This window comes from Sesamum indicum, linkage group LG8, assembly GCF_000512975.1.
Source record: "Sesamum indicum cultivar Zhongzhi No. 13 linkage group LG8, S_indicum_v1.0, whole genome shotgun sequence".
Classification (NCBI taxonomy): Eukaryota; Viridiplantae; Streptophyta; class Magnoliopsida; order Lamiales; family Pedaliaceae; genus Sesamum; species Sesamum indicum.
In genome coordinates this window covers 19,818,499-19,830,940 of record NC_026152.1, presented here as the reverse complement: position 1 = coordinate 19,830,940, position 12,442 = coordinate 19,818,499, and the positions used below count along the sequence as shown (strand labels likewise).

General features: G+C 37.2%; 3 protein-coding genes and 1 non-coding gene across 4 annotated transcripts; 3 read left to right on the top strand and 1 right to left on the bottom strand.

Moving 5' to 3' along the window:
- TRNAI-AAU lies at positions 287-360 on the top strand. The gene has a single exon. It is a non-coding gene; the product is annotated as a tRNA-Ile (tRNA).
- Positions 1,183-3,137, top strand: LOC105169899 (peroxidase 10). Its single transcript, XM_011090451.2, has 4 exons — positions 1,183-1,495; positions 1,647-1,838; positions 1,920-2,085; positions 2,490-3,137. The coding sequence occupies exons 1-4, from the start codon at positions 1,250-1,252 to the stop codon at positions 2,897-2,899; spliced, it is 1,014 nt and encodes a 337-aa protein (XP_011088753.1). The 5' UTR covers positions 1,183-1,249; the 3' UTR covers positions 2,900-3,137.
- Positions 5,714-6,103, top strand: LOC105169898. The gene has a single exon (XM_011090450.1). The coding sequence runs from the start codon at positions 5,714-5,716 to the stop codon at positions 6,101-6,103; it is 390 nt and encodes a 129-aa protein (XP_011088752.1).
- Positions 7,602-11,769, bottom strand: LOC105169572 (armadillo repeat-containing protein 6). Its single transcript, XM_011089992.2, has 8 exons — positions 11,518-11,769; positions 11,175-11,426; positions 10,432-10,715; positions 10,021-10,149; positions 9,304-9,426; positions 8,865-8,972; positions 8,095-8,273; positions 7,602-8,008 (listed from the first exon to the last, which is right to left on the bottom strand). Exons 1-8 carry the CDS (start codon positions 11,666-11,668, stop codon positions 7,885-7,887), a joined length of 1,350 nt encoding a protein of 449 aa, XP_011088294.1. The 5' UTR covers positions 11,669-11,769; the 3' UTR covers positions 7,602-7,884.

The following is a 12,442-nucleotide window of genomic DNA, read 5'->3' as shown; positions in this document are numbered from 1 at the left end:
CTGCATGGGCCAACTTTCTTTTTGTGATGCATTTTTCACATACACTTTCTTTGTTTGATGATTATTGTGCGTTTCAAAACACATGCGCAATAGATAAACATTACAATTGAGAAAATGTAAGTTTCCTGCAAGACGAATCGTCCACATCACAATCCCTTTTCACACAAAGACTGATACATGACAAAGCTGAAGAAGTGGCATGGAGCGTCCATGAGCCCATCCTTGGCATAAATGCACCGGTACCGGCACGCTCATCTATAATCTAATAGAAAGCCTTGAGGCAACAGGCCTATTAGCTCAGTTGGTTAGAACGTCGTGCTAATAACGCGAAGGTCGCAGGTTCGAGACCTGCATGGGCCACTAGCAGCCATAGTTAAATAAGCTTTTAAATTTTCAGTTTTCTTCCTTTTGTTTTTTCAACCCTGATAACGTATAAGTGGAGCAGCAACCTTTGTCAGTATTCTTAGTATGTGCATATACTGTCATAACCCACATTTCGTACTATATATGTAACTGAATGCAACTATTGACGCTTGATTTCCACTCTCATACCCCCCTTTTAAATATTTCAAGCTGTTGACTTGACGGCTAGGTAGAGACCATTCCTTCATTCCTCACACTCACAGTTCTATTTATATTATGCACATACACATCACTTGTTTTCCTGATAATCACGTGCTAAAACCTATTATTCAAACAATATTTGTCCCTCACAAAGCAATTAATGTGGCTCCAGTCTAAAAGCTTTACAAAAACAGACAAGCTCAATATGGGATGATCTCAAAATTAATAACACTACTGTCCCTCTTCCGAATGTTGCACCTTATTTTATTACACCCCCCCAATTGCTACTACATTGTCAAAAGGCCATTTGCAAAATGGTTGATGAGCTCTGGCGACATACTATTCGACAGGTTGCACTAATTCTTTGCACGTCTTACGTTAAAATGCGTAGTTTATAGCGGTCTGAGATTCATGTGCTAGAATTCCATGACATACAAACTATTAACAAGTACTAAGTGGATGTATTATGCAAATGTTTATCCCCTTCAAGATGTTGGTGCATGAATAATTTTACGGCTATTAGGTCGTCCTGAACGTAGTGGGAATGCCACTCTTGTAGCCCACCAGTTAATGGATTCTCTTGAATAATCCCATGTTCTTGGTATAAATTGAAGCAAACTCCACCTCTACTCATCAAGAATTAGCAGTTCTAGTATTCATATATAGTAGTCCTTGATCATAAGCAATGGCCTTTGCTCCTGCTGCTTTATTGATCTTCTCAGTACTCTTCTTTACTACAAGTTTGACATATGCCCGACCTGATGCTCCTAACTATGACAAGCCGGACGGGCCATTGAGTTACAATTTCTACGACAAATCTTGTCCTAACTTGGGCATGATTGTCAGATGGGGTGTTTGGGCTGCACTCAAGAACGACACCAGGATGGCTGCTTCCCTTCTCCGGCTGCACTTCCATGATTGTTTTGTAGATGTAATATCCTGTTTCCATTCACCTCTATGATCTTCATATATATTTTTGATCTATCAACCGCCAAATTTTTAATTTGTTCAACCTCAAACCTTGTTTCTTGAACCTTAAACTATGTTGTTTGATGATGATATGCACATGGCAATTTGCACAGGGATGTGAAGGTTCTGTGCTTCTTGACGACACTAAGGATTTCAAGGGAGAGAAGAATGCTCTGCCTAACCGGAATTCAGCCAGAGGATATGACGTTATTGACAGCATAAAGGCAGATGTAGAAAAATATTGCCCGTCAACTGTGTCATGTGTCGACATATTAGCTCTTGCTGCAAGAGAAGCTGTGGTTATGGTAAAGCCTGCAGCCTAACTAGTCATATAGCAAGTCTCTATTGTTATCAAAATACTTAACATGGATGTTAATTTGGAGCAGTCAGGAGGCCCATTTTGGCCTGTTTTACTAGGGAGGTTGGATGGGCTAAGTGCAAGTGAGAAATCAGCAAATGAGCAGTTGCCATCTCCATTTGAGCCTCTGGACAATATCACTGCCAAATTTGTGTCAAAGGGCCTTGATGTCAAGGACGTAGTGGTTCTATCAGGTAATTTCAGTATCCAACTATTTGTCCTATTATTTAAATATTTACACTTTATACTATATATCTGTGCTGAGTATACTAACATCTTTTTCTGCAGTGCATAATAAGTTAGGATGACAAATGAAATAGGTACAACAGGACCACATCCTGATCTGGATTGGGGATGAGTTTTTATTTTTCTTTTTATTTTAAGGCCCTTGGGCAAATGACGAATTGGACTAGGGGATGATTAGAGACTGAGTGGGGTGGACCAAATCTTGAAAAAATTTAATGGGTTGGGACTCGAGTATTCTGGCAAAATCTGTTCTGTTGTCGGTCCTAGTAACAAACACTGTCTAAATGACTTATCTAATTAAACTATAGTTGAGAGGTGTAAATGTAATTATATGTGTGGCTTTGTATTCCAGGTGCACATACTATAGGTTTTGCTCAATGCTTTACTTTCAAGAGGAGGCTCTTCAACTACAAAGGCACCGGCAAGCCAGACCCTTCTCTCGACTCCTCATTCCTCTCAAATTTGCAAACCCTTTGTCCCAACGTAGACAAATCAAACACCAAACTCACTGCACTAGACTCTCAGACCATAAATAGATTCGACAACATGTACTACAAGAACATAGTTAACAACACCGGCCTTCTCGAATCTGATCAAGCCTTAATCGGAGACCCCAAGACTGCTGCAATGGTTAAGGATTACAGTGCTGATCCCTTTCTCTTTGCAAAAGACTTTGCTGCCTCAATGGTGAAGCTTGGCAAACTGGGTTTGATCACGGGACAAGATGGACAAATCAGAAAGAAATGTAGTGTCGTGAACTAGTAATTATACCGTCCCGTCTAGGAACTATATATTGCCATGATTGTTATGTATGATCGAACGATTTCAATGTCTTAGACGACTATGTCTTGGTACCGTGTTACAAAAATTAATTGTGACAGGACATGCTTTAGTTTTGTAAAAACAAAAAATAATAATGATAATAATAAAAATTGTAGTATATTTGTGTTGAAAACATTCCATAAAGTTTTGGTTAATTTAAAATGAAGGGAGGTAAGAGAAAAGAATACGCGTGAGAGCAGAAGAGTTCAAGAGAATAGGGACAAGCTTGGAATCAGAAGAAAGGTGTTTAGGTTGGGATGATGTCTAAGTACTGACATTGACTAAACCTTTGTACCATGCACTGCAATATATATATATATATATATATATATGTCTTTTGGTTTGCCCTATCAACAACAATCATTATATATTTTGATTTTTTTCTACTATGTGTGTGTGTAATGAAGAAATAATGCGATGATGATGCGACCACGCTGTCCCCGGATACACATTATTATTCTCTTTCTTTTCTAACACTCAGATTCTCTGAGTCTGACAAGCTTAATTTCTTTCTTTCATTTCTTGGATCTTCCCTTGTTCTTCTTACACATCTCTCTCTCTCTCTCTCTCTCTCTTACATCTCTCGCATGGATGTAGCAATTTTGAATTCAAGTATTTAGACTTGAGATGAAGAATGTGTTGGTGTTTTTTCTTTTTGGGAGTTCATTGGATTATGGGCATTCCACATCGGCTTTCTTAATTTGGTTCCATTTGTTTTAGACTTATTCGACTTATAATTTTGCAAAAAATAATGATATTTATGTATTTAAATCTAATTTTAAGAATATTAATGTAATTTACACTAAAACAAACATTCAAGAAACGCAAATAACTGCTTATGACCAAACTAAGGTTACAACTGTTTTTTGGTAATACGTACAAAGAGAAAAATTCAAAAGTTGTTGATGTTTTTGAGGCAGCGATGAATTTGGACAAATGATAGCTTTGACTCAAAATGAGGGAATGACGATTACCAATAAGAGTACAAACAGTAATCGCATCAGAAAATATATAAAACTAAATAATTAAAGCAGAAAAGGCCCAAAGTCCACTAAAATTTGAACCTTTTTGACCTTTCCATAAAGCACAACTTATCGGCTACAAGAACAAGACAATTTGTCATGTAATAACATCGTATAAAAAATTAATAACATGTATAGGTACATTAATCATCTCAATTCTCCATTTAAAAATTAATATAAATTTACTTTGTAATTAATTACAAACAAACAAGTACTTAATATATTTTTTGTTTCAATTTGATCGATGTCTTATTGCATGAGGTATTGTCTGCTCTGACTTTGTGGAGACCTCACATGTTTCTTTTAAAAATGCGCCTCATCGAGAGAGGAAACCTTGAGTTTATAAGTCACTCAAATTTTCCGTCCGCAATCAATGTAGGACTCTTATCTACATCATCAGTCTCCAGACAAGGAGTTTGAGACGAGTACATGGCCACATTCCCACAAATGGCACACAATGATGCCACTTACGACTCAATTAATAGTCTGTTAGGTGATGTATTGTCTGCTTAAAAAAAAAATAGAGTAAATTCAAGAACAAATTACCTATCTCATGAGGTACAATTCATTGTTGTTGGCCCATAATTAATAATAACATTAACGAATTTCGTGTGGTAATTATTGAATAGAATATTATTCGCAATTACTTATGAATAGAGGGCGACCCACCAAAAGAAAACTTTCGACTTCAGCAGAGCAGAACCATACCCAAATGACTGAAGAAGACGTGTGTTACGTTTTTTTTTAGTTAGACGTGTTTATTGTTTTGATGTGTATTAATTGTGTCAGGTGATTGTTGACGTGTACAAAATAGTTAGGAGTCAGTCGTTTAGTTCCAAACTGTGAGTCGTCTTCTTCCTTAACCTTTGTATCTATTTAACTGAGCTTCAATTCATCATGCAGATATTTTTTTTTTCCAGATTTCTCTCTACAAATATTCAATCATCATCAATCTCCCAAGTTTCACCCATTGCGTCATTTTGTTCTCTAATTTTAACAGACTTATTATATTTTAATATTGCAGAATTGATTCCACTTAATATGACCAATTAATTACTAGCTACTACGTACTATATATGATCCATAATTTGTGTGTTGAATTAATATTTATATATTTTTGCATTTCCACTTAATAATATATATATTGATAGTCATTAGAAGACTCTAAATATATAATTTTATAATATTATTTTATTTTTTTTATTTAATTTAAATATATTTATTGAATATAGTAGATGGTGTAGTAATGAATAAAATCTTATTCAAATGAACTATATTAAGAATTTAAACCAACAAAGAAGCTAATTTCTGAGTCACTATCAGCACCAAATCAAGAAAACAGGTCCTAACAAAGAATATGCTGAATAACAAATTTAATGGATGGTCTGAGACATTATTTAAATTTTTGTTATAATATAATAATTTTGTGGATTAGATGTGGAGGGCAGCAGAATTAACTACTTTTCCAGCTACTCTCCCACTACCAAAAAGGTCTAATGAATAGAAAGTAGTTGGGCGGGGAGGGAGAAACAAGTCTCGCTTCACAACTCTCCCACTCCTTCCACTGTTTGTTTTATTACAGTCTTTAGCTATGAGCAGTGTGGAACAACTTTATGTCACAAATCTCACCTTGTTAAAACGTCCACTCCAGAATATCCTCAACCCAACATCCCCCAACCTTAATTAATCTTGTCTTTTTCTTCCTAATTAATACTACATATATAGTCTCAAAATGTCAACCTCATCAGCTCCGCTGTTGGATCCTTTACAGCAACAACAGCCGCCGCCCACGGAGATGGCACAGCAAGCCTACACCGGGCATTCGGGTCACGGGTCGGTGGGGCCCGTCATCGGAGTTCTTGCGGTCATAACCATACTGGGAGCTATAGCTGTGATGATTGGGCGGCTGTGTTCGGGTCGGGGAATACGGGGCCACGCCCAGTACGATTTTGAAAGCTGGGTTGAGACTAAATGCGCTTCTTGCATTGATGGGCGGGTGGAGCACCACCCTCCTCGCCGAGTGGTGGTGGAGCATACTACTGTCTCAGAGAGGACTGAGGCGGCGGCGCCGGAAGAGGTAGCTACGGGGAATCACCAGCAACAACAGGAGCAGCAGAGATGAATCCGAGGTTTCAGTAGTGTAAAATTTCTGTATTGGGGGGGAATTAAAAGATAAATCATTTTTGAGTTATAAATTGAAATTATGATGTTATATTGGTGACATTGGAACGTGAAGCATTGCGTGTACATCATCATCATGATGGATCATTCATGAGAGACTGCATCACACTAAGCTATATAACCTTATGTTAATACACAGATTAAAGGTAGTGAAGTGATTAATGAGTCCATTAATTGGGCATGATATTAATAATGGGTGGGTGGGTTGTAATTAATTAAGAGGTTTGAGGTTTGAGGTTTGAGGTAGAGTACTAATAATAATGGGAGTTGAATGCAGCGTAGTTGTGTGTGTGCGCGCGCGCATTAATTAATTTCATTAGTAGTACAGTACAAAGTGCAGTATGTAGTAGCTGGAAAGCAGTAGTAGTGCAGTGTCTAACAATTTCCTGCTGGATCATCACTCTGTTTGGCGTTTATTAATTACATTGCTACTATCTCTCATCGAACATAATTAATATAAGATAGTACTATATTATGCAATACCATTGATCCCTCATTGGTAATGCTTGCTTCACAAACCTTCCTCTTTTCTTAAATGGTTATGTTTTTTCTTTTTTTGTATGTGTGAGAAATGAGAAGTGAAGATGATGGGTAATAGGTATAAAGGCAAGTGTGAAGTAAATTTTGAGTATAGCAATCAATAATGCGTCTCTTCTTAGAAAGTGGAAGTGGAAATGGAAGTGGGTGGCGCACTTTCATCTTATTTTTTCTTTCACCTTTATCCCACTCAACTCCAACAAATTTCTTTTTTCCCTTAATTTATTTTGCCTGCATAAACTAAAATTAAAGTATTTTTCATTTTTTAATTTTATAAAAGTTTTAGCAGGAAAAATCTTGAGGAATAATGTAGATATATATTACACATATATGTATATATATATATATATATGTAACCACCGTCTAGCTCTAGATTGTGTCCTAGTGCTAGTAGAAGTACGTGGCATTTGGTGCAGGCAATCATGTCACGTGATGCGCACGAGAGTTGGCATAGAGATTCCTCTGATTGTTTTGGACTTTGACCGCGTGAGTTTGCAGCTTTTGTCGAGGAATATGAAGCGGCAGCGGCAACACGACAGCCACCGCCCGCACATCCCCGTCGTCTTCCGCCGATGTGTCACCGCCTTCTGCTGTTAGTAGGAGTTGAATAGAATATACACAGAGTGTGTCAATTCTGTCTTATAACAGAGTCTTTGGGAACATATAAATATTTTGTTGTGTATTATTGTAAAACCATTTGTAGTTAAGTTGGGTGTCGTGTAAAATTCGAACAATCAGTTGATGGGATGGACAGCTGGATTGCCGTTAGCCTGTTGTTTGTCTCAGGCTTAGCGCCTAAAAATATGAAGGAGAGGTGCAAGAGTAGGGTTAGCATATATAGAGCGCAAGAGTAGGGGTTTTTTTGCTCAAATTCTTCCTCGTAATGTAGACTGCAAGAAGAATTGTCGTGGAACATATGGACAATGCATTATGGGATTACAGATTAGTACCCTCCATTAACGTACATTGATGTGTTACAAAGTGATGATTGACGACAACATACACTAACACCCATTCAATACATTACTCACCATCCAATGCAAGACATCAATCAATACAACAACATGATTCCGTCCCTGACGCTGAAATCCTGTTTCTTTCTTCTTCTTCCTTTTTTTTCTTTTTCCCCTTCTGAGGGCACACAACCTAACCCGGCTTCAAAATGAAATGTGGTGGTTGGTGTGCTCATGAGTTATAATTATCCACTCCTAAATCCCTTAATGCATCAGTGGCTGCATCTTTGCAGTTCTTGTGGCTTTGCTTTGCCCTTCTGATTAGTTCCTCGATGCCATTACTCAGCAGAAGTTTTCTGTACATATAAAGTGGCTTAATGCAAATGTTTACCAAAAGACTTGAATAGCACACCAGCAGAAATCCAAAGTCACCACTCTTTACCTATTTTCTGGATTTCTAACCACAAGATTCCTGATCATGAAACAAGAGCTTCTTTGCAGTTGATCCAACTGTGGAAACTTTTGCATAGCTTGAATGGCAAGGTCCCCAGCTCCAGATTCAATTGCACGGGCTGCGTTCTCAGGGGACCTCAAACAAAGCGTGCATATAATCGACATCACCTGTCCCACTCAAAGCAATAATGAGCAAATGCACATGAGAATATATGATGTACTCAGGTTGCCCATCAACTTCCAGTATAGGCAAAAGGGGAAAAAACAGTGATAGCAAAAAATATTTTAAATGAGTAAACTTAAAGACACACAAAGACATGAAAGTATTCTCAGATCTATGTTCACATGTTTTCACCCCTTTAGCAACAATTCCCCCTTATAATTTGATAAAGGCTAGCAATATATTCCCTAGTGATTAAAATAAACTTGATTTACAGATGAGTACGAAAAACTTATGAATAAGAATGTATCCCGTTACTATCCACATTTAATTTCAAATGTTAGCCTAGAGCATGGGTTATATGTCATAGGATCTAACCGTAAGTAACTAATCACTAAGCCTGCACAAGAAACCATATGACACTAAACTAATACTCAAACTTTCATTTAGAATCTTAATCTAGTGTTCTGAATGCATGAGAACTAATCCCTGTATGCAGATAAATATGAGACATCTGTCCTACTGATACAGAATCTCTATAACAAAATCCATGAAATAATAAGCAGGAATTATATTGTCCCACCAAACTATATCTTTACCTCTTGCAGCACCAAAGGATCGTCAGCAAATCTTGCTGAAAGATTTACAAGCCTATCCATGCCTTTCATTTCAACAATAGTAGTCTTATTCACATCACTTCCTGCAAGCTAATCAAACACATTACATTAGACATGCTTCAAAGCGTCCGGGGCATAAAGATTTATAAGCTAATAGTTTATAATGCGGTCAAGCATGCAGGAGTCACCTTTAGTTGGATAAAAAAACTTGTTTGAAGCTGTCTTTTTATATTTTTAATATAGCATACTTTTCAATTAATTCCCCCTCAGCAGAGAGAGAGTTTATACCCAGTGTAGCCCGAGGATAATTGTGTGATGCGGGTGGTCTTGAATAAATGCTACTAGCAAGTGGGATTATGTTTTCAACATGAATTGTACAAGAGACTGAGCATGTCAGGTACAGTGAAGTTCAATTTTGCACCTTAGACAACAAAGAGCAGCAAGTTCTTGCCACAGCACTGTTGCCCTGTACGCCACTATCATCAACGCAGCGGAGGATCACATCTATACCCCCATTATGAGCAATTGACCTGCAAATCTCGTCCTGCCATTATAGATAGTGAAGTAAATAAAAGTAGATATTGAAGTCCAATATAAGCCATCTTACTCTGATTTTGCTTAAAACAAGATGTTATGTTCCCAACAACCTAAGACAAATGAATGCTAGCATTTGACTTCTTTTCTTTAAACAAAAACAATATTTTCTCTCAAATTTTGGCCCTCAAGATCACACTTTTTGATAAAGGAATCTCAGAAATCAATCAAAGAACAAGTTGTTCGTGTCAAGATCAATGAACTGCAATTTCATCATTAGAAGCCACCTATAAAAGAAAATCTGTAGTTCAGAATCAATGACCGGCCTCCAACTTGTCCAAAGTATTACCACTTCTCCTCTTCCATGCATTAGAGTTGAGAGGACAAAATTATCCAGCATCATGAGGCACAGAGGCACATCATCTGATGTTAAAAAATTGAGTAATTTATTCTAAGATCACTCTAACAGTGCCTCTATTGCAGCAAGGATGACCAGAACAAGAAGGGTAATTTTTTTTATTCAGAAAACCTTCACAGCATGAATATGAGTGATCTAACGTATGACGCAGCTGCATCTTATTGTAGTAATATTTGAAGAACTTACATTGACAGCCACCGCCTTCAAAGCAATGCTAGCTGATATTAGACAAGGAGAACTGAGTCCTGCACGAAGTGAGTCTACAAGAATCTCTGTTATTCCTAGCTTAGCGAATTTCCGAGCATAACCAAAAACCTGCAATCATATGGTTCACTTACTTTACATAATAAAAGGGTAGTGAGAAAAAAAAAAGCATGATTTCATCAATGGGTCTTAAAACCATCATGTATTAATATCAAAGAAATTGGCTTCTGGAAACAAATATCTTAAGTTCTGTTTTGACTTTAGGGTCCTCCATCATACTTAAAAGTGAAATGCAAACCAATCAGTAAACAATTTTCATGCCTCAGTGGCCAACACCACACCATATTGCTGATCAACTATTCTGGCAAGCAAATCTCAATTAGGTTGACTTACTTGTGAGGCTACAACACGATTGTCATCAGATGATAAGATAACTCGTATAGCATCATATATGCTAGGAATGCTCTCTCCATTGTGTTCTTTCAGACTCTTGACTATTAGCTCATCAATTTTCAAGTCCATGAATGACTCCTTCAGAACTTCATTCCCAGTTGCAGCTGCAGCAACAACTGAAAAACATGCATCCAAGATCTTCCCATCTTCACTTTCATTGGTCAGGATACCGACAACAATCTTTGGTCCACCATTCTCCTTAAATGTTTCAGAACTTTGAAGATCTGCACAGACACAAGACAGATGAAAATGCTTTCTAACAAGTAAACTAATCCTAATTTTTGTGTATGTGATCCACAATACGCTGATAATGCTTTAAAAAGTTTTAAATTATATTCTTCGAGTAATTGACTTGCATAAACTTAGGCAGGTTCAAATTTCAATCACATCTGCTGCATAATAATGCTTTTAAACAGTTTCAAGTTTAAGCAGCATAGTCTAAAGAGCAACGCTAAAACATAGAGGTGTACATTTAACTCTAAAATCACTTCAGGCATGCTAAATTCACTTCACGGAAGTGAAGTGTCTTAAGTAAACTTCAAGGCGTCAATATCAGAAAATCAAAATAGTCATGCTAATAGTGTCTTTGGATCCACAAAATTGGATCAACGAAAAAATCTACTCCAATTTGAATTGCACCTCTTAAGCATCGGCTCCCTATATGAAATTACTTAGTTTCATACCATGAACTACTGCAGCCATGGCATTTAATGCAGAAGCTAAACCCCCACCGCGCAGCTTTGAACAAATAGAAATCACCAATTCTACAGCTCCATTTTTTGTCGCAATGGCCGCGTTCCCCGATGCTTTATCACAGCACAAGACACTCAATTCATCTAACAACTCCACAATTTCCGGCAATGTCTTCTCCTCTCTCAATTTTCCCAAACACTCCATCACCGGATTGCTTTCTCCCGGAACGCAAGTCACAATACCTGAAAACAAAATTAAGGAAAAAAGTGGAGGAGGATCGGCTTTTAGTTAGTGCGGAGGTAGAAGTATAAAAAATCGACCGAAGATACAAACCAGAGAGATCGACGCCTTGAAGAGTGAGGGTCTGTATGGCGTCCTCGAGAGCTTCGGTGGGGTCCATGCCGAGGTCATCTATGTTTTCTTGCACCATTTCGTCGAACGCTTGCTGCGATATTGTACGGGACGCCGCCTTCGCTGGCCCCATATCTCGCCGCAGATCGGTACTCGCCTACTCGGTGTTTATGATTAAGAGAGAGAGAGAGCACGCTTGAGAGCGAGAGACTGATGGAGAGCTGTGGGGGGGTATATTTACGATTTAGAAAATTTGAAAATGTTTACCGGACTGGGAATAGAGCTGATAATATGGGCTGGATAGTTGGCCCATTAATAGCTGTCGTAGTCCCTAAAATTCCAAAGCCAACAGCCCAATTTCGGATTAGATGGCCCAAGTGGTCCATCAATAAAATCCTCAAGATCCGCCGATGCCAATGAATTCAAATCCTACTAACTAACGTGTGAATATTGATTTATCTTAATAATAATTATTAATATATATTAAAAATAATTATTAATTATTCATAAATACTTGATATTGCTAATTGGTACATTCAATATTTATAATTATAATCAATTTATTCAAAAAAAAAACTTCAAAACTCAAAAACAATAATTATTTTGTTTTAATCTCACCATTTAAATTTCCTTAGTACTTTTTTAATATGATTTTTTCTTAGCTCGAGATTCAATCTAGCGACGTTGTAGGGCAAGTAAATTACATTTATTTGTTGTATAATTAATGTGTAATTTAAGAAGAACGATCAATTACTTAATAAAATTTATAATATAATATTTGATTTTATGCGGTCAAATTTCAGTTTCTTTTTATCAAATATTATTCCATATTACACTGAGATTGATCTTCTTGGTGAAATATGAAAACCTTAGAATGATGATGCGAATTAATGTTGAGAGTGATGTA